Here is a 24,325-nt window from a genome sequence, read left to right as displayed (position 1 = left end):
AACCCAGAATTAGCACACTGGATAAAGAAACTGCTGTCAGTCCTTGCTTGCACTACATTTGCATGTTCCAGCAGAAGGTCGTTGACACTATATGCTGTTCGCGTAATGTAAACCACCACATAAAAGCGGAACTTTATACACGCTCGTCTTACATGGAATGAATCACCGAGTGTGGTTCTTGTCACAGGTCCAACTGGGTGAACTGGCCTTATTAACTAGTCAGCAAAGCTCCTCCACAAAAAATATCCTAGAAACAATGTTCAATAAAGGTTTGACTGAGGCTAGTGGGTATAACATCGTTCGGTTTTCAGCGCTATAATGGCTACAAAGGACAATTTATTTTGTCCTTCATGAACAGTATAGGGCAGAAAATAGAACGATCCTAGAAACAATTAGCAGATACCACCGATAATGTAATACAGCTAGCGTAATTCTGTCTTGTGAAACACGAGCCACCTTGGCAGCAGCTTGCGTCCCCATAAACAAAGGCAACTTTGCATTTTTTACTTAAAAACAAGGCAAGTAATTGTTCCAAGTGTTACATCGAACAACAATGACTGTAAAATGCAATCTTTCTGTGAAATTTGAGCTCGAACAGAGCAGCGGTAAGTGCGAGTTTGTTTTCTTCTAATATTTTAAGCAAAATGTGCATGTTCCTGTACAGCAAGCATAATAGCTAAGTGGTGATTTTACAACATGTCAATTGCACAAAAATATTGCACCCAAGGTCAAGCATGGCTGTAGCAACGTAATGATTGTAAATAGGTTGCAACACCCCTTCAGCTTTCTCATAATGAGGTTTAACTATAATACTAATAATGCTTAATTTAATTCACTGATCAATCAAGGGCCCTGGATGACTGACGGGTTGCCAAAGTTTCTTGCAAGATAAGTTTTCAACCTCTGCGTAAAGATGCAAGAGAATTATACAAATTAAATGTCAGGAAAGTTACAAAATTGGGAACAGCAAGCAAACCATTACAAATTCCATGACAGCTGAACCTCAATATATCACTGATGCCACGAATTATGAAATATTGTAAAATAAACTTTTATTAGCTGTGTTCTATTTTAATCTGCTTCATAGTGCCACTATGACAAAGTCAAACACAAAGCCTCAAGCAGTACTGGTTAGAGCAAGGCATTGACTAAGAGGAAAGTCCTAAAGGAAGACCTGGTCTATAACAAACACTGCAGTAAAACACTTCCGATTGGCCCTGTGTTTTGAACGTGCACATAACTTTTACCACAAGGGTACTCTTGCATTTTGCCCGCATTATAATATGGATATTGTGGCCTGACATAAAGAGCTAGAATGCAGCTGTTGTGGGAACTTCTGCCCAAACAGTCACAGGTATCTGAAGGACATTTAATTAAGGTCCAGAGATTCTGTTAAGGGGCGAGCATAGAGTTAGTATACTAACTCTAGAGGAAAAGCTGGGCGACAAAACTGGGCAACCGCAATGGCGCCACCATGTTGCTACCCCCAATTTTTGTAACACTACAAATATTCAAAATATGGTGCAAGAACACGCATTTACACGGAGCACGTACGCATAGAAAATGTGTAAAATTCATTCCATATATTTTTCAGAAAGATCCCATGGCTATTTATAAAATTGTGATGTAAAACTTGCGGTGCGTGAAAGAATTTGTTTGCAGGCGCCTGAGGTAAATGCCGCAACCATACTGATGGAGGCTCGGGATTGCGTTGATTGCGTGTCTTGTCTGAATCGCATCTCGCCGTCAGGGTGTGCGTGCCTGCACAGAGTAGCAACATGGCGGTGGCCTTGCGGTTTCAATGCATGGGCGCTATGGAGAGCTTTTCCTCTAGAGTTTGTTATATTAACTCTATGGGGGCGAGAGCCCAGGACACGGACCGAGGCATTCTGCAATGAGGACAGCTCTACAAAGCTACATTCACATAATAAAGATGTTTATTCTCTCTCTCTACTAAGGGGATACCCATGTTGGAAATCTGAACGATGCCCACAAAACAGATCCACTAATTGACGTTCATGTACAATTTCTGGTGGACATCGAGTCGTGAACAGGGGATACAAGAAATTTCGCAAGTGCACTTCTCCACACACCTATTCTGACCTAAGCACGATGGCGGACCTCGGGTTGCAATTAAGGTGGCAACATGTTGGATGCTGACACCATTCCTGCTGCCTTCCCTCCCTTCACACTATCCAAGCTTTGAAAACGCGTGTCTCAGGTTCAACAGTGCTACTACCTGGAAAGTGGCCATCTAGGTTAGGGCAAGTTAGCTGTGTGGAAAAGCCCGCTTACGAAATTTCACATATCGTATGTTTCAATACAGTTCCAATGACATTGCAAAAGCCACAGCAGTACCACATACATGTGGTTAAGGTGGGCAGTAACAATATATATTTCTTTCTTAATATTCGAACCAATTATCAGCTGCTTCATTGGAGCTCATTGCAAAAACGAAAGTTGGAATCTGGGGCCGTCCGCTCCACACCACTCATAACAACATGCTTCCCGACTGTGACGTGCATCCACACTGTGCTTGCTGCGTTCCTCCGCAAGCGAACCTTCCTTCTGTTTTTCATACCTCCTGATGTGCATGTTCAAAGGGTTTCCTAGTTACTGAAGTCAACATCCTTTTGCTTTTACGGCTGGTGTTTAAGCTGCCCGAGTTAACGACAAAATCAAAGTTTTCAACAGAACTGGTGGCCCTTTGGGGACCCTCGAACAATGGTGCTGCCTACAGCATCACCAAGTTCAGAACTGCAAGCGTCTCAGTTTTCGGCATACATTCAGCAGCATCTGTGCCACTCGTGTAACAAACTGCCCTGTAAATCAAAAGAAGCTGCTCGACTTCACGTATCGCAACGTTTTTGAACCTTTTTGGTTCAGGGTCAGTTTTGGCAGAAATTTTAGTCTTAGTACAGTTCAACGTCCTCATTCTGTGTACCCCACTGCCGAAAAAGCTGGTAGCACACTTAAATGTAGACCGTAAATATGTGCCATAAAGTAATTCAGTAAGAAGTGAATTTCTGTTAATTTGTTGGATACGTGTTTCAATAACTCATGTAAGTAATGTCAGCCTCTTTGAATATTCCAGCTCAAGGAACAGAATTATACCATCTGCCCCCCCCCCCCCCCCCCCCCCCACCGGCGATCTTTATAAATTCAGCTAAACTTAAAAATGATCGCCCGGTATGTGAAATCTACCAGCTAGGTGAAGCAAGTTAACTCACCCAATGCACGATAAACATCAATGATTACTGCTTTAACAATATACACAATATGCTTTTTGATCATATGCTATGTAATGGTATTGCGCCAGAAAATGGAGTGGAATATTTAATGTATGCAGTCTAACGCAAACTTAAATTGATGTGTATAAGTTAAGCACAAATATATTTGTTGCATATTTGTCTCACATGACATCAAACAATCTTAAGCGTATAAATTATGGTCTATTGATGCAGGATTAGATCGTATAGGCCACAGAACAAAATAAGAACAGAACATTTTTTTTTTTTTTTCAGTTAAGAAAATCGGAAGAGGTTTTGCACAGCATACGGCAACAGGTGTACGGCTATGTCTCTCCGCAACCTACGCAGCCGCAAGCCCACCATGAATAGCAGCACACCTCCGTCGCCTGTGCGCGCAGCACGTTCAAGGTGCAACGGGACGGAACCTGGCGTTGCCGTTCGCGCATCGCTGCCCAACGAGTCACGAGCACGACGTCGTCGCTGTGTACGCGAAAGTGCGGACACTGGACGCACCTATTGTTCACAATCAGCCCCAGATAGGCAGGAACAATTCCAAGCGCTCCAAGAACGAAGCAACTCACACTGATTCCACCTGATAGGCAATGTAAACATCTTGCAGCGGCATGACAGTGCCCGTACAGCGACGCTCCACCTCCGTTATGCTGATCTCGCAGATTCCACTCTGCAGAAAAAGAGCAGAGAGGAGTGCGGCGAAAACTGCGAGCTCTCATCTACGTTCTAAAGAACATGCTTTGATTCTTGATCGAACGGGACGTGGGATGAAGGCGGCACAGAGACGCTGGCGAAACAGTCGCGCTTTACCTCTTGCGAGTTCTCATCTTCCGGAGTTTCGGACATGGTACCATTCGCTCGTAACACTCCTGTGTGTACGATCCGGAAAATCTACTGCCGTAAGTAATCAGCAAACAGGTCGATCCATATGAGAAACACGGTGCTTTCGCACGCACGGAGTCCTCATCAGCTGCTGATCGCGCCGGACCGCCAATCATACGCCCCGCAAAGCGCAAGCCAATGTACTTGCGTTGACTAGAGGCTGCGTCTTTCATTGGCTAATTTGTTTCTTAAAATATGACAATCAAGTTGTTCAAAATAAACATTTTAGTTCATTAAGCATTTAAAATATTGTAATTTGTGTTAAAACAAAACAAAAGTTACTTAAACAAAGCAAATATTTTACAATCAGCGTTGTTTTGTTGCACGTGATTTTTGACGTAACAGTAGGTTTCGCGCCAAAGTTGCTCAGGCCATGCTTCGCCGGTCGTCGGCCGTTCACAACTAACCATCATGAAAGCTTCGTGGTAGTCTTCCTAGACGCTCGCATTTATTAGCAGCCTTACCCAACAGGTGAGCTATCATTTAAAGAGAAATTGTCGCAAAATTACTGGTTTGGACTGTTGTTCCAGGCCATCCGTATACCGTGTTGTGTGTGTGTACTTTGGCGAGCGCCAGTGTGGCTGCTTGCACTCTTGATTCGCAGGCCACTCAGATCATTGAAAACTTGCCGTGCTCACTAGGCACAGTGCTAGCGAATGACAGAAGCATAAGGTGATGTCGTTTGCATCGCGTGTCAAGAGAAAAACTGCTTGCGAAGCGCTCACGATGACCCCTCTCTGCTGCTCCGTGCCGTGGTTCTCTGCTGGATGCTTGCATCGCAATTCTTGTGTTGTATGACTGAAACACGCTCTCAAGCGAGGAATACTAGGCAAAATCTCTATTTTAGATTTGATTTCAAGCTTCTAGAGCATATCCGGAAGCTATGACGAGTTTGTGTTGCCATGACGGGGCATGTTTTCGTTTGTGGGCGAACTTCGTTTATATAGACTTTCTGTCACTTCTGAAAAAAACGCATGATTTTCGAGTTCATGTTATCGCATGGTGGTCGCGTGACCCCCGAAGTCGCGAAGCCACTTGGGGCACGTTTGGGCCCTGGAACGTAAACCGACAGGCGAAATAGCGCCACAAGAGCGCACATTTTCAACACTGCTTACATAAAATTTGGCAACTCGTTCATCTGCCACTTTTCCGAAAATAAGCTAATACGCTCTACGAGTGCTATTTATTGAGGCATGTAGGCGCTATTGAAGTCAATCCCAGACAGTTCAGCCGTTTCATGCACTTTCCACTGGCTCTGGGTTTTGTTCCGCAGGTGACAGGCCTCTGGCAATTCTGTAAATCCATGAGAGATGTTATATGCTTGCTCTTGCCTAGGATTCTCACGCTATGGAAATGTGGTTCACAAGTGGGACAGCTGCTGCAGTGGTCAGCAAGATGGGTATTCTCCTTATTAGCAACTGTATGGCGATATCGGCCTTTATAAGTTGCTGTCATAGCTCTCTTGTCTGAGATGGTAGATAACCTTCTCCAATATCCTTGAGTTTCATATGAATGCTTGAGGAAAATCTAGTGCTAGTTTCACATAAAAGTTACTGGTGGGACATGTATCTGCCTCCTTGGGCAACCTAGAAGTTTCTTATTGTAAGTCTTATTTGACCGGTCATTTCTACCATTGTGCTGTTTCTAAAATATTGCAAAGCAATTTAACTGTTTCGAATATAAAAAGTGATGACCCCGTGGTAGGTGCTAACTTCTAAAACTTCATGTATGTAGACAAAGCCATGAACTCTTTTGCTTGTTTCAGTAAAAACTTATTTCAGTAAACCAATAGACACACCTAACATCATGTGGCAGTTTGTTGTGTTTATTTTTCATCCTAGATTTCAGAATCGTAGGGGCATTGAAATGCATTTCACAGGTATTTTTTGGAACCTGGGGTAACACAATCATCTCTAAGTATTATCAGTTTTCTCGAGAGTAGGTGGCATGAGATGATTAATTTATACATGGTGCCACATGCATTTGGCTTCATGTCCGAGTGCAATAACCTTTATCTATTATTTTTTTGCCTGTGGCTTCTGGTTTAACATAAAAAATCAAATGTGATGTCAACGAGGTCTGAGGAGACTAGTGATGCACATTGATATGTCTCCAACACCAAGCACAGTCTTCAGATATTGATGGTCTGATTTCAATTCGCCCACTCGCATTTTGTTTGTTTGCCAGTCAATGATGCACGAATGCATGTCCTGCAACCATGAAGTGATGCTTCAAAACCATTTTTTGTGTGTTCTCTTGCAACAGAGTGGCCATGTTGACAGCAGAGCTGGTGCAGCAGCTGAAGCTGTCCACTACACACCAGCAGAAGAAGCTTTTTGGGGCCCTCCTAGAGGCTGAAGCCGTCACCAACATGGAGGAGTTCAGGTCTGCTTCTTATATGTCATGCCGTGCTAATGCTTCCCAAGAAAAGTAGAAAGATGTTGGTTAAAAATTCCGACAGAAGCCGTCTCACTATGAATGTTGACATTAATGGTATTAGCATTAAAGCACTGTAGCGAAGCGCATCATGCATGTATGCAGCCAGGCTCCTCTCTTGCGCTTATTTCTGGACGCACTGTGCCATCTCGTAGCACCACCGCAAAGTCCATGCATGTGTGAATATTGTTACGGTGCAACCAAGAGTGGCACCACTCAGAAGAGGACAATTTGACGTGTAGAGATGGACTCTGTCTCGACAGCCATCTTGCTTATGTATCGCTGCCGCTTCTGTATATATTGTGAGTACATCTTTATCCGGCGACTTCCACATCGTAACAAATTGGTGAGAGGTCCGGGGTAACCATGAGAGGCAACAACGGAGCTCCGCAGTGGTCGTCACCTCGGACTGGACAACATGATGGACGAAACAGGACCCGAAATGGTGCGACCCACATCAATGCTGACGGTTGTCCGGGCTCGGCTGCGGGATCCAGGAACGTTCTGCGGCACCGACCACCTCGACGTGGAAGGCTGGATCGCCACATATGAGCGCGTTAGTGCCCACAACAAATGGGATACGACGATTATGTTGGCTAACTTGGTGTTCTACCTACAAGGCACTGCGAAGGTGTGGTATGATAACCACGACGAAGAACTTAACGCCTGGAACAAGTGCAAGCAGAAGCTGGAGGACTTGTTCGGCCGTCCGCCGGTCGGAAGAGTGCTGCTAAGACAGAACTAGCGACCCATGTCCAAACATCCACACAATCGTACGTCTCTTACATCCAAGACGTGCTGGCTCTGTGTCGTAACACCAGCAGCGATATGGCTGAGTCGGGCAAGGTTGGGCATGTACTGAAGGGAATTGCTGACGATGCTTTCAACCTGCTGATGTGCAAAAATTGTGAAACAGTACAGGATATCGTAAGAGAGTGTCAACGCTTCGAGCAGGCCAAGAGCCGCCGCATTGCAACGCCTTTTGCATGTGTGCCGAATGCAGTTGCGACATTCTCGTGTGACGACAGGCTAGGAAGGCCGCGACCATCATCATCATCAAACGACCTGGTGCGAATAGTGCCACGATAACTTGAAGCCATGGGTCCCGCAGCCCTTCTCTCCCGCCCCAGTGAGCCGAACAGCTTCACGCTACCGAAATCCGGCCGAGTGGCGAACCGCAGACGATCGGCCAATATGTTTTGCCAGCCAGTGAATTGGTCACGTTGCTTGCCATTGTAATAACCGCACTGTCTCCTCCCCTCGACGACCGCCATTCGCCAGTTATCATCACCCCGACCAGAGCCAGCATCGTTACCACCCGCCATTTGAACTGGAACAGCCAAACAATGACGCTCGTGCGCCTTGGAACAGTCCCTCGTCATCATTTCGACATCACCAGTCCCGTTTGCCACCAGCTCGTTGACCCTCATCCCTATCGCGGCGGGTTCGTCATCCGCCGTCCCCGACGCCAGTCTCCGGAAAACTAAGCGATGCAGCTCCCGGGGGTGACGCTGCATTGACGACTCGACCACAAAACCCTTTAATCACTTTGCCAAACAAACAGAACTTGATGGACGTTGTAGTCGATGGCGTCGGTGTCCCAGCACTCATTGACACTGGTGTGCACATAGCCGTGATAAGTGCCCAATTGCTTTGATGTCCGAATAAGGTTCTCACACCCTCTGCGTGGCCGACAGAGGAACGCCTACCGTGCTTGGTATGTGCTCTGCTCGCATTGTCATTGCGGGGGCACTTAACCACTGTATTCTTTGCCGTTTTGGACCAATGCCTCTATGACGTTATACTCAGCTTAGACTTTTTATCGTCCCATTCAGCCCTCTTTTACAGGCAGTCGAACTTCGCTCCCTCTCCTTAATTTTAACTGCTCGCATTAAATTGTTCCCAGAGGCATGTCTTTGGGTGACATCTTGCCAATCAACAATAGCGAGGTATTGTCTTTTGACACCGACATTCCGTCGCCCTCTACAAGAACCCGCAATTTACCTACTCTTGTCACAGACGATCTTAGCAAGATGATTGCACCTGACCTTTCTAGACAAGCTGCTGACCATCTTTTGGAAACTTACTGCGTCATTTTTTACCTTGACGGCCGCCTTTAGCCCAGACATCGGTGGTCATCCATCGTATTTACACCGGAAACTCCAATCCAATGCGCCGCCAGCCGTATCGTGTTTCACATGCTGAACGACAAGTGATCCAACAAGAAGTCGATAAGATGTTGACTAAAGGCATTATAGAGCCATCTTGTAGTCCGGGCGTGTCCCCTGTTGTCCCTGTCAAGGAGGATGGCATTTGGCGCTTTTTTGTCGATTACCAACACCTAAACAAAATCACGCGCAAGGATGTCTACCTCTTGCCGCAGATTAATGGTGCTTTGGACGGCTTGCACAGAGTCAAGTACTTTTCATCCATAGACCTTCGATCAGGCCATTGGCAAAAGTGAGTAGATGACATGGCCCCTGAGAAAACTGTCTTCATTACACCTGACGGCCTCTACCAATTCAAGGTTATGTCGTTCGGCCTTTGTAATGCCCCGGCAACCTTTGAAAGAATGATGGCCTCCTTACTTCACGGCTATAAATGGTCCACATGTCTGTGTTATCTAGACGATGTGATAGTCTTTTCGACAACTTTTGCGAGTCATCTAACGCGTCTGTTGGACATTCTGACTGTTGTCCGACGCGCCGGCCTGCAAGTGAACTCATCTAAGTGCCACTCTGGACGTCGCCAAGTTACCGTTCTTGGCCATCTCGTCAGTGCCGCTGGCGTTCAACCCGACCTGGACAAGATTCGCGCTGTCCAGAACTTAACTGTTCCGTCTTCTACCGCAGACGTACGAAGCTCTGTTGGACTATGCTCATATTTCCGTCTTTGCATCAAGAATTTCGCCAACACCACTCACCAACTTACTAAAAAAGGACGTTGAATTCATGTGGGGCCCTGCTCAAACCAAAGCCTTCTCCACCCTCGTAGGCTTGCTAGCGGCTTCCCCATTGCTGGCTCATTATGATCCATCTGCCACCACTGAACTTCACATGGATGCCTGTGGCCATGGAATTGGGGCTGTACTCGTTCAATGGCAGCGTAACGAAGAACGTGTAATTGCATACGCCAGCCGCCTCCTGTCACCCGCCGAGAGGAATCTTTGAATTACTGATCAGGAGTGCCTGGTATTAGTTTGGGCCAAATTCTGCCCCTACTTGTACGGCTGCACATTTTCTGTGGTTACCGATCACCATGCCTTTTGCTGGCTCTCAATTGGATAGAAGGGCGCTATGGCTGCAAGAATATTCATTTGCCATTTTATACAAGTCTGGCTGCTTGCACAAGGGCGCGACTGCCTCTCCCGTCATCTTGTTGACGACCCTGAATATAATGCGCATGACTGCAACACTGTGTACTGGCCATTCTGATCTGCGTGACATTCCCACTGAACAATGGCGTGATGACTGTTTACGTGTTCTCATTCATAGTCTCAATTTTGGACACGCTGAGCCCATGCTGCCGATGTTCATACTCCGCAATGACATTTTGTACCGTCGCAGCTTCCGCCCTGAAGGACCAGAATTTTTACTTGTCCCGTGCCATTTCCAGTCATCTGTTCAGAAGACAATTTGACGTGAAGAGATGGACTCTGTCTCAACAGCCATCTTGTTTATGTATCGTTTTCTCCTTGTAAATAGTGTAAATACATCTTATATGCGACTTCCACATCGTAACATATTCAGGCAAGATTGTCTGCATATATCTGACCGGGGTTTAATTTCTTCCATCATCAGATAAATGTTAAAAGGTTATTTTGTCATTGAAGAGCGGCACGAACCTATTGACCCAAGTTGGCATGGGTTGGAAAAGACAGACAGACATAAATAGATAGATACCGAAAGCATTAAAGTAATGTCGGGTAGGAATCTGTCGAAATGTTTAGCTTCCAGTGTTGAGTAAGAGGCACAGTACCTCCAGTCCACCGGATGCTTGTGATGATGTTCAGATGGGAAGGGGCAGGTGTAATGATCAACAGGCATTGTATTGACGACCTGTAATTTTCAGGTGAGGCTGTCTTCTTCAGCAAGACATTTTGCAAGAAATGATTAAAGTCCTAGAATGGCAAAGTCTAAGGGCATGTTTGAGGCTTAAAGGGCTCCTAACAATATGAAATTTTTTTTACACATTTCAAATAAACATGTGCATCGTGTGCAACATGCCGTGACAATCATCTTTGTTGAACATGGTACAGGGATATGGCAGGAATTATAGAAACAATGCTATGCTCCATTCCTGCCTTTTATCGGTGCCCCTACACGCTCGCGATGTCAACAGAATGCTCCAAGTGATGTCGATTGGTCGACCTGCAACTTCCCGTTCATCTGCTATCACGCCTCCTTGCAGTAGATGCAGAAGTGTACCTGCTCTTCCACGTGTTGCGTTGTTTGCAATTCCCAATGCCACATCGCTTGTTCGTCAAGTAATACATTACAAAAAAAAAAAAAGCACAGAATGCAGGTCCTTTTTTTTTTCACCGACGCGATGCTTCAGCTTTTGCTTTTTTCTGAGGTGCAGGTGATGCACACCGCGCCAATCGCGCTGGCACATCTCTATGAAACATGACAGTTTGGTATTATGTTGTGGGTGTGGCAAGGTGCCTGTGGGTTTAGGGGCCTCCTTCGTCCATTTGCTGTCACCTACTTTTTTCTCTTAGTGCGGTGGGTTGTTGGCCTCTAACGTCTTGTAAAGAAAACGGGCTGTGATCACATATTCACAACATAGGATCCATCGTGGCACAGCTTCACGGGAGTGCCGGCCAGCACAAATGCAACAGGGGGTAGCCAAAAAACGCGGAGTTGTGGTAACCGGAAGAGGATGGGGATGTGAGAAAAAGAAAGCGCAAACGTTACGTAGAATCCACATGCCATTTAGAGGAGTACACAGCAAAGGAGAGGGAGAAGTGAGTGGCAGCCACATTCTCAATCATCAAACTTCTGTAACTCTGGTATTATTGCATCATTAAAAAAAAAATCTTGTGGCTGCATGTTCGTTGTAGACTTATACACAAATGCCTCTATATAAAAAATGTTTGACCTCGGGTTGGTTTAGCGGACCTTTAAGATAGACACGACTGAGGCAACATTCAGTAGCCTCCAAGGGACCAAAACGGCGTGATTAGCAGTCAGCCTCTTGACACTGTGCAGAAGTTCATTAGTCATTGGCCAAGTAGTCCAGGGGAATATGATCATAAGAGCCAAATTTTGAGATGAATACAAATGTGGTGGGAGCACACATGGTAGACACTTATTTGGCATGGACAAGCAGTTCACTGTATTCCTGAAAACAATGTATACAATTGGTGCCATCTGCCATGTCTGAGGCTGAAACTTGATAATAAGAAAGCGACTTGAGAACCAGGCAACGAGGAATGGAATGTAATATGGTAGGTATAATGTTAGGAGACAGGAAGACAGTGGCATGGATTATACAGTGAATGAGTGTAGCTTGTATTCTAGTAAAACATCTTCTTGTGCATTAGTTCATAACTAAGAAGAAAAAACTAGCATGACAAAATGAGACAAGTACACAGGTGTAGTGCTTTCCTGTGTATGAGCAGCAGTACTGTGGAGTCGTCTAATTTTATTCCTTCTTGTATTATAATGTGAACTATAAGGAGAAACTGGGTTTGGGCAAGCCATGAAGTACACAGAGCGAATAACCAGTGGTCTGTTACAACAACAAACAGAGTGCGTGCTAAGAAAAGGGGAGTTCAGTTGAAGATGGCAGAGGTGCTGCAGCGAGATTGGGAAATCTGCAGGAATAGGATGGAGTTCGCCAACACAAGACGGGTATAATTGCAGACTGATAGGAGATGCCTTCATCATCCTGGGGACATACAACATGGGTGTTGTGGGGTCTCACATGTGCTCTTGGGACAAAGGAACAACGCAGTAGTGCAGACAATCAAAAGGGCATTTATTGCACCTTTCATACACTAATACATGCTAGCCGAATTACAACCAATAGAACATTCACACGGGCGCGCGACAAATCAAGGAAGTCCGACTCACCGCGACCCAATAGCGAGCGAATACGTTCGCCCCATGCTATGACACCATCGCCTAGTCGTTCACGTGTACAGTCACACGAACGGTGGTGCGCTCGAACGATCCGTGTTCGTCCGTACCGGTGTCCTGCTCTTAGCCTCGCGCGCAGTATTGCCACGACACATAACAAAATATTAGATTTTTTCGCGAGAAATCAGTAGATCTTTAATTTCAATTTTTGCACTCAGTTTAGGAGCTCACGAATTCAGCGCTTATATTAGTACTCTGTTGTAGTATTGCTGCTTCTAAGAAATAGTACAAAAATTGACCCCGAGATTTTTGGCGATACTTTTGAAAAACCCGGCGATCCAGACAGCCAATGTCAAGCACGAATTTTTAAACAGTGAAGTCCTCCGATGGCCTATTTAAAGGCGTCAGATGGTAGTTAGTACCTGAAAGCTTTGGAGTATAGTATCTTCCAGACAAGGGTAATTGGAGATCGCTGGGAGAGGCCTCCATGCTGCAGTGGACATAAAATTAGGTTGATCATGATGATGATGATCCGGAATAAGAAAACGTGAGTCCCTTATAGCTTACGCAAATAAACTAAAAACGTAAGTAAGTGGGGTCCTATTCTCCTGCTGAACAGAGTAGGCGCTTAAAGCGCCGCAGGAAAAGAGTCATTGGTTCTGGTTTGATAGTTTAGGTTTCATTGTTGTGGTTTCATAGTTGTGGGGTACGTTTGAGAGTCTGGAAACGCAAAAATGTATGTTAACCTCGGAGCCAATTAACCGGCGTTTTTTTCCCCTCGCTAGGTGACATCACATTAATATAAACTCTGTACTGAAAGCAGCTGAAATGAAAGCAGCTTTTGCTTTCATTTCAGTAGAAAAAGCAAGAAAATCAGTAGATTCAAGCGCTTTATCACTGAATTAGCAGAAAAGTTAAAAAATCAGTAGGTCTACTGATAAATCAGCAGCCGTGGCATCACTGCGAGTCGCGCGACGGTCGCGCGAAGCGGGCCGGCGCACGCGCGAAGCGTCCGTGCGTGTTGGCCGCCGATCCCAAGCCAAAGAGAGAGCGCCTCCGACCTTTTTCTCCCAAGTCACCCCACTGCTCCGTAGCGTTAGCATCGCGACACTAGCGCCATCTCTCGCAACGCGCCGCAACCACCGCCGAGCTTAGCCACGCAGAGAAGCCGGACTACAGGAGACATGCGGGGAAAACAACATCAGGGGACGCGTGAGAGTCGCGCATCCCCACCGTGTGTAAAGTTGCATGCCTTTGCTACAAGCTCTCGCCTGTCCAGACAAGTGGAATGCATCTGGCATTAATGGGATTGCATTGAGAACCTCTTCTATAAGTAGTTCTTCAATACATCTTGCACAGGTTGAATGAGTGACAATTGTGTGCTGCCCAGCCATCGCCTTCCTCACCTTTTCTTGGTGCCTGATGTGCTGGGGAATGCCACATCATTTCTCTGCTTCCAGTTATAAATTATTGGCTAGTGTTGTCATTACCATCCACTAGGCACTGCAACATAAGTGAAGAGGTTTTGTTTCATCATAGAGACTTTGCTACAAATGTTGGCCTATTTTATGGAAACTTCTAGTGCTGTTCAAAAAGGACTAGATTTATTACAAAGGTGAAACACACAAATGCTGAATTACGATGCCAATCTCTGCAAGTGTGCAATTCAGTAATGCGTTATTAACCTGAGTTAACATGTCTTGAAATTTTGTTTAAGTAGGAGGATTTTTGCAGCACATAGTTGCCCTGTTATAGCTGCCATTCATTTCTCAACATCTTACTTGCTTAGAATAACATTGCAGTCTGCTGTCATGAAAATAGATAAGTTTTTGGATCCCCTCATTTATGATAAACTGGTACATTCAGATAAAACCTAAGTCTGGGGGTATAAGAAATTTTAAATAGGCTCCAACTTTCTTGCCGCCCTGTATATCCTACAACTCTGCTGTTATGATTTTGTGCTGGAAGGCAACTCCAATGATATTTTTTAACTATGTTAGAGGAATGGTTGTTTTGGTTCCTGTTTCCTCTTATATGTAAGATCACTTTGCGTTAGAAAGCAGAATTTTTTGCAAGAAGACACACAACTGAAACTGTCTGGCAGCCCACAGAACTGCTTGTCGTGGTGTCAGTAGCAATGTAGAAATTGCTACGCACTGAGGACGGGAGAGCTAGTAGCGCCATATTGAATTGATGTGCTCAGCCACAACCTCTAAACATTATTGCATTGTATGACTTTACTGAGTTGTGCTGTGCCTGTTGCGCTGTTGCAGAAACTTTTACACCAGCAGATGAGTTGTAAAGTTACTCGTGGCAGTACAGTTCATCATCATCAGCCTGTTATGCCCCCGGCAGGACGAAGGCCTCTCCAGCTGTTCGCCAATTAGTACCTCTGTCTTGTACTAGCTGATTCCAAGTTTTCCTCATTTCATCACCCCACCTAATTTTCTGCCGTCCTCGACTGCACTTCTCTCCTCTTGGCACCCATTCTGTATCTCTAATGTTCGACCGGTTATCCACGCTACGCATTACGTGACCTGCCCAGCTGTTTTTGTTCCTAGCATGAACTAGAATATTGGCTATTCCTGTTTTCTCTCTGATCCACACTACTTTCTTCCCATCTCTTAACGTTAGGCCTAACATTTTTTGTTCCATTGCTCTTTGTGTGGTCCTTAACTTGTTCTCAAGCTTCTTTGTTAAGCCCCAAGTTTTTGCCCAACTTGTCAGTACAAATAGACTGCAATGAATGTACACTTTTCTTTTCATGGATTGTGGTAAGCTGCCGCTTATGATTTGGTAGTGCCTGCTGTGCGTGCTCCAACCCAATTTTATTCTTCTGTAAATTGCCTTGTCATGACCAGGGTCCCCTGTGAGTAATTGGTCTAGATAAATATACTCTTGCAGAGATTCTAGAGGCTGACTGTCAGTCACAAATTCTTGTTCTCTTGCCAGGCTATTGAACATTCCTTTGTCTTCTTCATATTAATGTACAACCCTGCTATTAGACTTTCTCAGTTATGGTCCTCAATCATTTGTTGCAATTCATCTCCATCGTTTCTGAACAGTACAATGTCTTATGCAAACCATAGGTTGCTAATTCTTCCCAGTCTAATACTCCTGCAATGCACAATAACCTCGTTAAAATGAAGTTGTGTGCAACACACAAATGCCTTTATCTACTGTGTTCATTATGAGCATATATTGTTTACATGCCGATATTGGTGAGAAACATTTCCTTTGTTATAGTAGTTTATTTATAATCATATCTGTGTTTGTTAAATCGAAGTTCGCTCCTATGAGCACTGAAGACATTCTTAAAAGAAGTTTGCAGATGATGGCACCTGGGGCAGTGTTCTCAAATGATCACTTTCAGGCATTCAATCACTTTTGTGAGATTTTGTGGGACTCGGCATTGGGATGCATGGAAGTATGTGGCTGACAACATTCCTTGCATCGTGTAAAGACAGGGAGCTTAGCACAGTGCCGCCAGAGCTGTCGGCTGTATCATGTAAAATCTTGTGAAAGTGACTGTATTCCTGAATGTGATTGCTTGAGGGTACCGCTCCATTAGCGCTGCTATCATGTTGATGTCACAAATGGCGGGCACAGTGTGGCTACTAGAAATCATCTGTTCAAGGGTGCAGCCCAGGAGTCCACACGCAATCTTTAAAATTTGCAGAAAACTGCACGACTTTTGATTGTATGATTTGGTGCATGTGATAAATGTGCCAAGCAGAGTGCACAATGTGAGTCTCATTGAGATATACAAATTTTGGGAAAAAAGTTAGCTGCAGTTACCCTTTCAAGCCTGTACTTCGTGCTGTGAATGAAACGTGGCTACTGTGTTTGCAGGAATGTCCCAGTGGCCAGCAGTGAAGTGCTTCTCTCTGGTAAGTCATGGAGAACGCAGTGTCTGGGTCTTGTGCTTTGTTGCATGGCATCTGTGTGGGTGCTCTCCGGTTTTTGTTCCTTGTTTCTTTGTGATGTGAATGACAGTGGGAGGCACTACATACCAGCTTGCATTGGAGGTGTAGCATTGTTTGGGAGTAAGGCTGGGGCACATTTGTTTTCCATGGCTCCGATTGGAATGCAAGGCAATTAAATGTCACAGCACTTTCAGTCAGCGCCCTCTGGAGTTTATGCGGTGCATATAAAAAATGGGGCCCCAGCTCTCTCACTTTTGCCTCTGGAAATAGCGAAGTCTGGTAGCCTGCTCGACCCATTACGTGGATTGCATCAGGGCAGCCACATACCGTGTTCAACTACCTCTCCTTGGAATTCATTTCGTGGCACCCAGCGCTGTATTCCTTGAGGACATGCTGACCAGACGCAGCGAAAGCAATTCATGCAAAACTGTCCCATGGGGTATAGCTGTGATTGGCAGTAACTGAGTCCAGTAAGAGCGTATCTTGCTCAGGGGTTGGTGTGTCTGCTGGTATTGCTTCAGAAACCGCCACTGCTTTCTGGAGAAACACTCTCCCCATCTCTCGCCCACGTTGCCGATTTGATTGTTTCCTTTGAAGCTCACATTCAGATGCTATTGCTAAATGCCGCTGAAACGATCCACTTGCTCTGAGGAAGAGTTCAAATGCAGGCATAAAGCAGACATACAAAAAGAACAATGATACCAGACATGTTAGCTCAGTGGGTTTAAGTACCCAATACCTTAAAGCGACTGACAACCGATTTTTAAGGACCTAGTTCTTTATGGCGCAACGAAAAACTCACCCTCGGTAGTGTTTACACCTGTAGCGGTTACTTCAAAAAGTGCATGGATATTTTGTAACCAGAATTTTTCGATCTGAGAGCCTCTAAAAAAAAAGTAAGGAATCCCTCCTCCAGCAACGCTGAGAAGTGAGAGCGATGCCGATAGCCTGCCTCACAAATTATGAAAGCCACCCATCGTTCTGCTTTCACAGGAATGAGTGCAACTGTGGGTAAACACCGGCATTTTGACCTTTTCGATCACTTTTGAAAATAAAAAGTTGGTACAATAAATTGTCGTACAGACCTTTCCTATACTTCTACCGCGTTTTTCCCCAAGTACACGCCTACACCATGGCTGGCTGGCCCCTGTCGTTGCTATTTTGTTGTCTTGCCTATCGAGCCGAGCCAAGTCAACTCATCAAGAATAACGAGAAGGCAGCATCACTTTTCTACTCACTACAAACGAAGGCCTGTGTGCACATTGTAAGTTTGAAAAAGCTTATAGCAAAAAGTGTACTGAATTTTAATACTAATATAAAAGACCATGAATTGCGTACAGTAATAGAAGGTCACATGGTAGACCACTAATGCCATGTTATTGCGGCGTGGGGTGCCAAAGGTCATTTTTGGCGACTTTTAGGGACGAATTAAAAATATACATTCACATTTAATAAGAAAAACGTGGCTCGTTTTAACCAGTACGATAGGCAGTCTTTCCATCAGCGGGGTTATCTCGATTCATCTTCTCTGCGGTTGTCTGTCTCTTTAATACAATTGCGGTAGAAAGTCAGTGACCTATTTTATACCAAAATGGAAAATGACAGCTTATTGCAGATTTCTTGCCAAAATGCCAAGTAATGATTAAGCTTTCCATACAGTTTCAAGGTGTGTGGCATTTCGCCTGCCAGTTGGATTTTAATGTTTTTTTCACAATTGAACACCATGCCATCACGTTGAATACATCATTGATACTGCAGCGCCACATTTGTTTCTCTGAACTCAAAAGGGCCTGCAAAAATCAAATATATGCAACCACGAGAAATTTGTGTGCTGTGAGAAGCTAAATTATAAATTCTAGCTGCGATGAGGTCATGTAATGCGTAGAACAGATAGCCCGTGGTCTATTCGACTAACATTCTAGAATGGTTGTGAAGAAAAGGGAGAAGCAGCTGCGGGCTGCACACAATTAGATGGTGTTGTGCGAGATGAGGACTATTGACACGTGCACATTGTGTTTTTCCGGTGACCATTTTGCACCAGCTAACAGATGTTGCAAATGTGCCGATCGGCACATGACGCATCTTCCCGTGTCAAAAAATTCTCGAATGTTGTCGTCGAAAGAATTTTTGTCTAATGAAATTGTGTGCATGAAGCAAATGGTGATGTACATCCTGGAACTAATGCAAGCACCAACATGAGGTTGGAATGTTGATGAGTCATGTATAAGTAACTGACACATTTCACCCATGGATCAGATTTCAACGACCGCTGTCATTGTGCTCCGAGTGTTACTTGGTTTTTTGGGCACCAAGTACGCCCAATAAAATGTGAACTTCTTAAGTTTTGCAGTGTGTTGTCCTTTACGGTCACAACAACGTGACAATATGGTGTCGGCTGACACTTGAAAAGGTAATGGTAGATTCCTTTGAATGTGTTCACCTTCATCCTGTAGTGTACAATAAAATGGCGGAGAATGGTGACTACATGGTGCCTGTTTGGAAAGTGTAACTTGAACTCTCTGGTTCTTTTTCTTTCTTCCCCCCCCCCTTTTTTTTTTGTGTGTGTGTGAAGTGTTTTCTGCACGGCCTGAGCTTGTACTGTGCTCTGTGTGTAGGCCTTGTGGAGTTGCTGCGCTCTTCAAAGGATGCCACTATGCTGACCAGAGGAGCTGATGTACTGGCAACTGTTGCACAGAACAAGAATTTCAGCTCAAATGTCAAGGTGGGAGCACGCTGCTGAGCCTGTTCTCCCCATTGAAAAATTTATCAACATGTACAGTAAACCTTCATTAACTGAAACTTTGATATTTCGAAATATCAATGAAGTTTACATTTTCCCGCCGCAGCTTGAACTCCGTGTATTTTCACCTCTTATTTCCGGAGTTTTTGTTTTGGGCAGTATATACCTCGAAATCTTGACTGTGAAAATACCAGAGAAAAGTCACTTCCCAAAGGTTTCCATACTTTGTGGGCATCAGGGATGTCACAAAATGTGAGTACAGAATTCTGTGGCCACGGTGACATTTGATAAACAACTTCAATGAACCTCTGCAATGCCTTTTAGTTGAGCAAACTCTGTGGCAGAAGAGGCCCTGACATCACTGCCAGCAAAGCCCCTTCAATGAACCTTTGCGATGCCTTGTGGTTGAGCAAACTCTGTGGCAGAAGAGGCCCTGACATCACTGCCAGCAAAGCCTCCTTCTCGAGGGGCAACTAAATTACTTTCTGCATATCATTTTTCACTGAGAACCATGTGCACCTTTACTACCATGCCAGCTGAGGTCATGTCAGAGAGTTGAACCGGTGCCCAACCATGGTGTTCAAATCCATTCCTAGCGACAGCTGCCCCTGAGCAGCAGACACCAATCTCAGACTATGCCGTAAAAACCTGTTAACTGCGATGGGGCAGTGATTAATGTGTGTCATGAAAAAAAGTGGCAGAGTTGCCCGAACAGCGAAGCATTGACAGCAATAGCAAGATTCAGCATTGCTCTTTGACTCTTTCGTTTAGACCCTGTGCTCTGGGATTCATTTCAGTTCGTGATGTTTGCTCCATTGTCTAGGAATTTATCAAGGAGCTTAACTGAATGGTCCTCTTAAATTTGATACTTTTGCTATTTTTGTGTACTTTTCATTTAATGGTTTTTGATTTTAACATGCAATTTCACCTTTCAACAGCAATTACTCTATACTCCATGTCACAAGCTGGTTGCAGCACTGTGGATGCTACAGGAATTCTTAGCCGATAGGAAGGCCGAATGCCCCTCGAAATGTGCTAATCTGTGCCGCGTCGTCTGCTCAGCATCTGCTTACCATGAATTTACATGCTCCATAGTTGGTGGATTGATGCAAAAAATGTTTCGACACTGTAACCATAAGCTCTGTTTACATGCATGCGACAGCAGGGCTTCGCTTTACCTGTATGCTTTCGCTGCAGTTACCTTGCAGCCTTCTTAGCAAGCAGTTCGGGCGAATGCCCTTACTAATGTTCACCTGCCTCACAGCGTCTGCTCGGCGTCTACTTGGCGTTTTCTCGCGACCGTCATCACGTACCCTGCTAGAGCGGGGTAGGAATATAATGATCCAGCGAACGATTAGGCTTTCATAGCATTCCGCATCGTGAACGCATCACCAATTGCTTTCGCTGTGGCGTCATCTGCTACCTAAAAATCAAACCAGTTTTACGGCTTGGTGCCGTGCCTGTAGTCCTAGCAGCATGCAAGCATACAGCTGATCTCAATAATTACGACAAAACATACCTAATGATTTGACCTCAGCTTGAGATGAGACTTAGTGATGACGGATTTTGGCGCTTGTTTCTTGCTGACAGGGTGGAGAGCCAGTAACAAGCGCGAATTCGATCAAAGCGGGTGGTCGACGCTGTATGGGCACTGCCATCTTAACACGATTAGGGTGGCTATTACGGTTAGCGCCTGTAACTGCCACAGTAATTCTCGGTATACGACGTGCATGCCCAAAGGTTCTAACATGTCAGTACCGCTGTACCGTGTCATGTAGCGAGCAAAAATAAAACCATCTAGTGTAGCCAATAATCAGCCAGGTACGCCCGGAACTATATACCGCTGCGCAAGGATATTACCTGTGTACGCCTCGTACTGTCGGCTGTGCTTAACCAGCTTGTGAAGTGGAGTATATAACAGCCTTGAAAGTTTGTTTGTGGTTATTTATAACTTGCAATACTCCAATAATTTCTTGGCTGTTAGTTATGAGCCGCGTGTTTTATGAGCAACGACGACGACTCATCGAATGGCATCCTACTGTTATAGCCATAGAGTGATCACTGCCGGTGTAAGCCCAGTCCTGACGTGAAGTTTTGGAAGCCAAGCATCTCTACGGGCTGGCTTGTGTGCAGGAAATTCGTAGGGCTGTTCCATTCCGCCCACCGAGGCAAGCGCCCGTGGCCTAATGGTTGGTGTATCAGGCAGTGGTCATGTAATTCATGCCCCATGGGGTGGAACATGGCGTGCTAGAGGTCCTGTGCTTGAATTTGGCCACTGGGCCATTTTATTCTTGTTTACTTGGTATCTGGAACCTCAAGTCGATATAAAAGAATGTGCCTGGAGTGTCCACAAAATTGCTGTCGCAATGAGATGATTGTTTAGCTTTGTGCAAAAATATTTTGGGGTCAGTGGTTGAGACGATACTTTGCTAATATATGTGGTGCACCTCAAGTTGGTCACTTGTTGCTTGCAGTGTTTGCAGCTGTGGCTGCGTGCAGCCAAGTGCCTGGTTGCCAAGGAGGAAGTCAGTGTGGATGCACTTCGTGCCATCATCCAGTGCCTCAATGTGTAAGACCATTTGCATGCTGTTTCATGGCAATGGGTCAGAATTGCTAGTAGCGAGTACCGTATTTACTCAATTCTAACGCACCCTCGATTGTAACCCGCACCCGTTTTCCGTGACAAAAAAAAATCTTTTACAGTACCGCACACCTCGTTCTTTCTAACAGAAATAGTAGACTGCTATACGAAGTAAGGATAGCAGTTTTATCAGCCGTATAAGCTTGCAAACATTCGCTTACTAAATAAATTAACAACCACGGTGTCACGCGTGCACAAGCAAACAAACACGTCTTGCTCGTTGACCGCGGAAACTCGCTGTCAAAACGCTGGAGTGACGAAGCGCGGCGAGCGAATTGACCTTCGTGCTAGCATGTCTCTCGCTTCAAAACGCAGCGCGCGGCAGACTTTCCCCATCGCAGATTGCTTTCAAGATAGGGCCAAGGCGATCATATCACCGAAGTGGATCGTCACAGAATACGACCTGCTTCGGTCAACTGAAACCTTTCCGTGTTGCTTTGCTGGCGAAAATCCTGTCCTTCTGTTTGCACCAGTCCCGCACGCAAGTTTCGGATTCTCCGAACGCCCGTGATCACTTTCTTTTTAAATGCGGCATCATGATGACTAGGCACTTCATGCTGATAGAGCAGACGCAGAAAACGGGAACAAAGACTGTAGACTAATGCCTAAGCACGTGTAGTGCAGCACATGGAGGAAGCTTCGACAGCTAGGCTAGAGTGTAGCTAGGCTCGACGCGCGTGCGAGGCGGCCATTTCGAAATGCCGATGGCTATATGGTAACGCAGATTTAGGGTCGTACTCGATTCTAACACACATGCAATTTTTGGACCTGTTTTATAAGAAAAAAAGTGCGCGTTAGATTCGAGTAAATACGGTAATCTAAGAGAGATTCCACATAATCTGTAATGGTAGAGTCAGATGTGCACTTTGTAATTGACATTTCACGCAGATGGGGTTAAAAATGTGTTTACTGGTATAGGTATTTAGGAAAAGCAAACAAAGCAAGCCTGTGAACAGTGCGCTATAGCAACCGCAAGGAAAAGAGAAGCAGTAGGCATGTTCTGTGCTTTGGTGCAGGCTGACGCCCGGCAGTGCCACCATGTCCGACTGGTGCCAAGTGGGGCTGCAATGCGTGCTGCACCCTGAAGTGCGCGCCGAGGCATACGCTGCCCTCTGTGGTCAGCGCAAGGCTGCCCTGACGCCACCCCGCCGGGGCGTGGATGCTCCTGCACATGTGGCCATTAGAGATGTAAGTGGCTGGTACCATGCTTCTGTGCCTGCGCGTCTGCTGAGCGGTTGGGGAAGCGCTGTGTTAATGAAGCAGGACTTGAGGGATACAGTGCTGAAAATTGAGTCAACAAACATGGTGCTGATTGACAGGCAATTTTTATTGCATGTCATTGTCAATATACAGTTAAAACTCGAGATGACGAACTTCAATATACTGAAATTTTCTATACAACTAAGTACAGGTAAACCTCGATATAACAAAGTTGGTAAAATCAGCAATTTCCTTCGCTACATCGAAATTTTGTTATATTGAAATTTGTCCTTGCGCAAATTACAGTCAAACCTCGTTAATATGTACCCGCTTAATGTGTAATTGCAGTTTAAGCATAGTTGTGAAGTTTCCCCCACCGAGCCCCCATTGAACCCCATGTATTGGCTGACCGCTTAACGGGGACATGGGTCCTGGATAAAAACACTTTTGTTGGTGATTGTAGACACGTAAAATTTTCAGGAAATATTCATCCTTGTGTGCTTATTAGAAATATGCAGCTATTTTTTTCAAGTCGATCCAAAAAAAGTTGCGATTATTTGTGTTATAAATTTGGGATGTGGAAAGAGTGCACATTTGCATTTTAATGTTTACATCTGTATTTAGCTGAGGTTATGAAATTGTAGAGCTGCAACTTTGCAGCTCTACAATTTTTATTGGTACTCTTGTAAAAATCACCAATTTTTATTGGTGATTTCTACAAGATTTCAAAATGTCGCAGTGTCCTAAAACACTATATCATAACTTTTGTGTACACTCTGACTCTCTAGCATTCAGGCAAAAAAGAAAACAAAAGGATTGAATGAGTGACAGCGACACAGTGTTGCTCCCAAAATTTTAGACTTGGAAAAATCATTTTTTGATAAAAATGCAAAAAATTAGAGTGCAAAAATGGTATTTTATGCTACAAAATCAGGTAGTTTCCTTCTGAAGCAGCAATGAAGGCTCTTTTTGGCAGGAACGCAATCTAAAAACATGTACTTTCAAACAAGACCGAGATGGCCTGGCTATGATAGACTGTTTTGGAATGGCAAATGACACAAAATGGGTCATCTCATCACTTTCATGGGCAAAACTGAATGTTTCATTGGACAAATACAGTGTTGTCTTCCTCAACGATGTGTCATTTTGAGCTA

General features: G+C 44.9%; 2 protein-coding genes across 6 annotated transcripts in view; one reads left to right on the top strand and one right to left on the bottom strand.

The window, feature by feature from the left end:
• Nucleotides 1-4,289, bottom strand: part of LOC119441342 (sorting nexin-4-like) — a 66,913-nt gene extending 62,624 nt beyond the window's left edge. The window contains exons 1-2 of the mRNA XM_037705958.2: nucleotides 4,074-4,289; nucleotides 3,833-3,933 (exon numbers count right to left, since the gene is read on the bottom strand). Of these exons, the coding sequence (XP_037561886.1) occupies nucleotides 3,833-3,933; nucleotides 4,074-4,109 (137 nt within the window). The 5' untranslated portion in view covers nucleotides 4,110-4,289. The remainder of the gene's footprint in view (nucleotides 1-3,832; nucleotides 3,934-4,073) is intronic.
• A 210-nt stretch (nucleotides 4,290-4,499) lies between these two features.
• The window catches only part of LOC119441339 (telomere-associated protein RIF1), a 198,948-nt gene continuing 179,122 nt past the window's right edge, over nucleotides 4,500-24,325 (top strand). For 4 of the 5 annotated variants that reach the window (XM_037705956.2, XM_049661157.1, XM_049661156.1 and 1 more), the window contains exons 1-6: nucleotides 4,507-4,616; nucleotides 6,411-6,530; nucleotides 16,517-16,554; nucleotides 19,206-19,312; nucleotides 21,805-21,899; nucleotides 22,988-23,159. In XM_037705956.2, the coding sequence (XP_037561884.1) occupies nucleotides 6,418-6,530; nucleotides 16,517-16,554; nucleotides 19,206-19,312; nucleotides 21,805-21,899; nucleotides 22,988-23,159 (525 nt within the window). In that variant the 5' untranslated portion in view covers nucleotides 4,507-4,616; nucleotides 6,411-6,417. Of the gene's footprint in view, nucleotides 4,617-6,410; nucleotides 6,531-16,516; nucleotides 16,555-19,205; nucleotides 19,313-21,804; nucleotides 21,900-22,987; nucleotides 23,160-24,325 lie in introns of all 5 variants that reach the window. The other variant, XM_037705955.2, reaches the window with a different exon arrangement.

This window comes from Dermacentor silvarum, chromosome 2 (assembly GCF_013339745.2).
Source record: "Dermacentor silvarum isolate Dsil-2018 chromosome 2, BIME_Dsil_1.4, whole genome shotgun sequence".
NCBI lineage: Eukaryota > Metazoa > Arthropoda > Arachnida > Ixodida > Ixodidae > Dermacentor > Dermacentor silvarum.
This window is presented reverse-complemented; position numbering and strand designations above follow the sequence as displayed.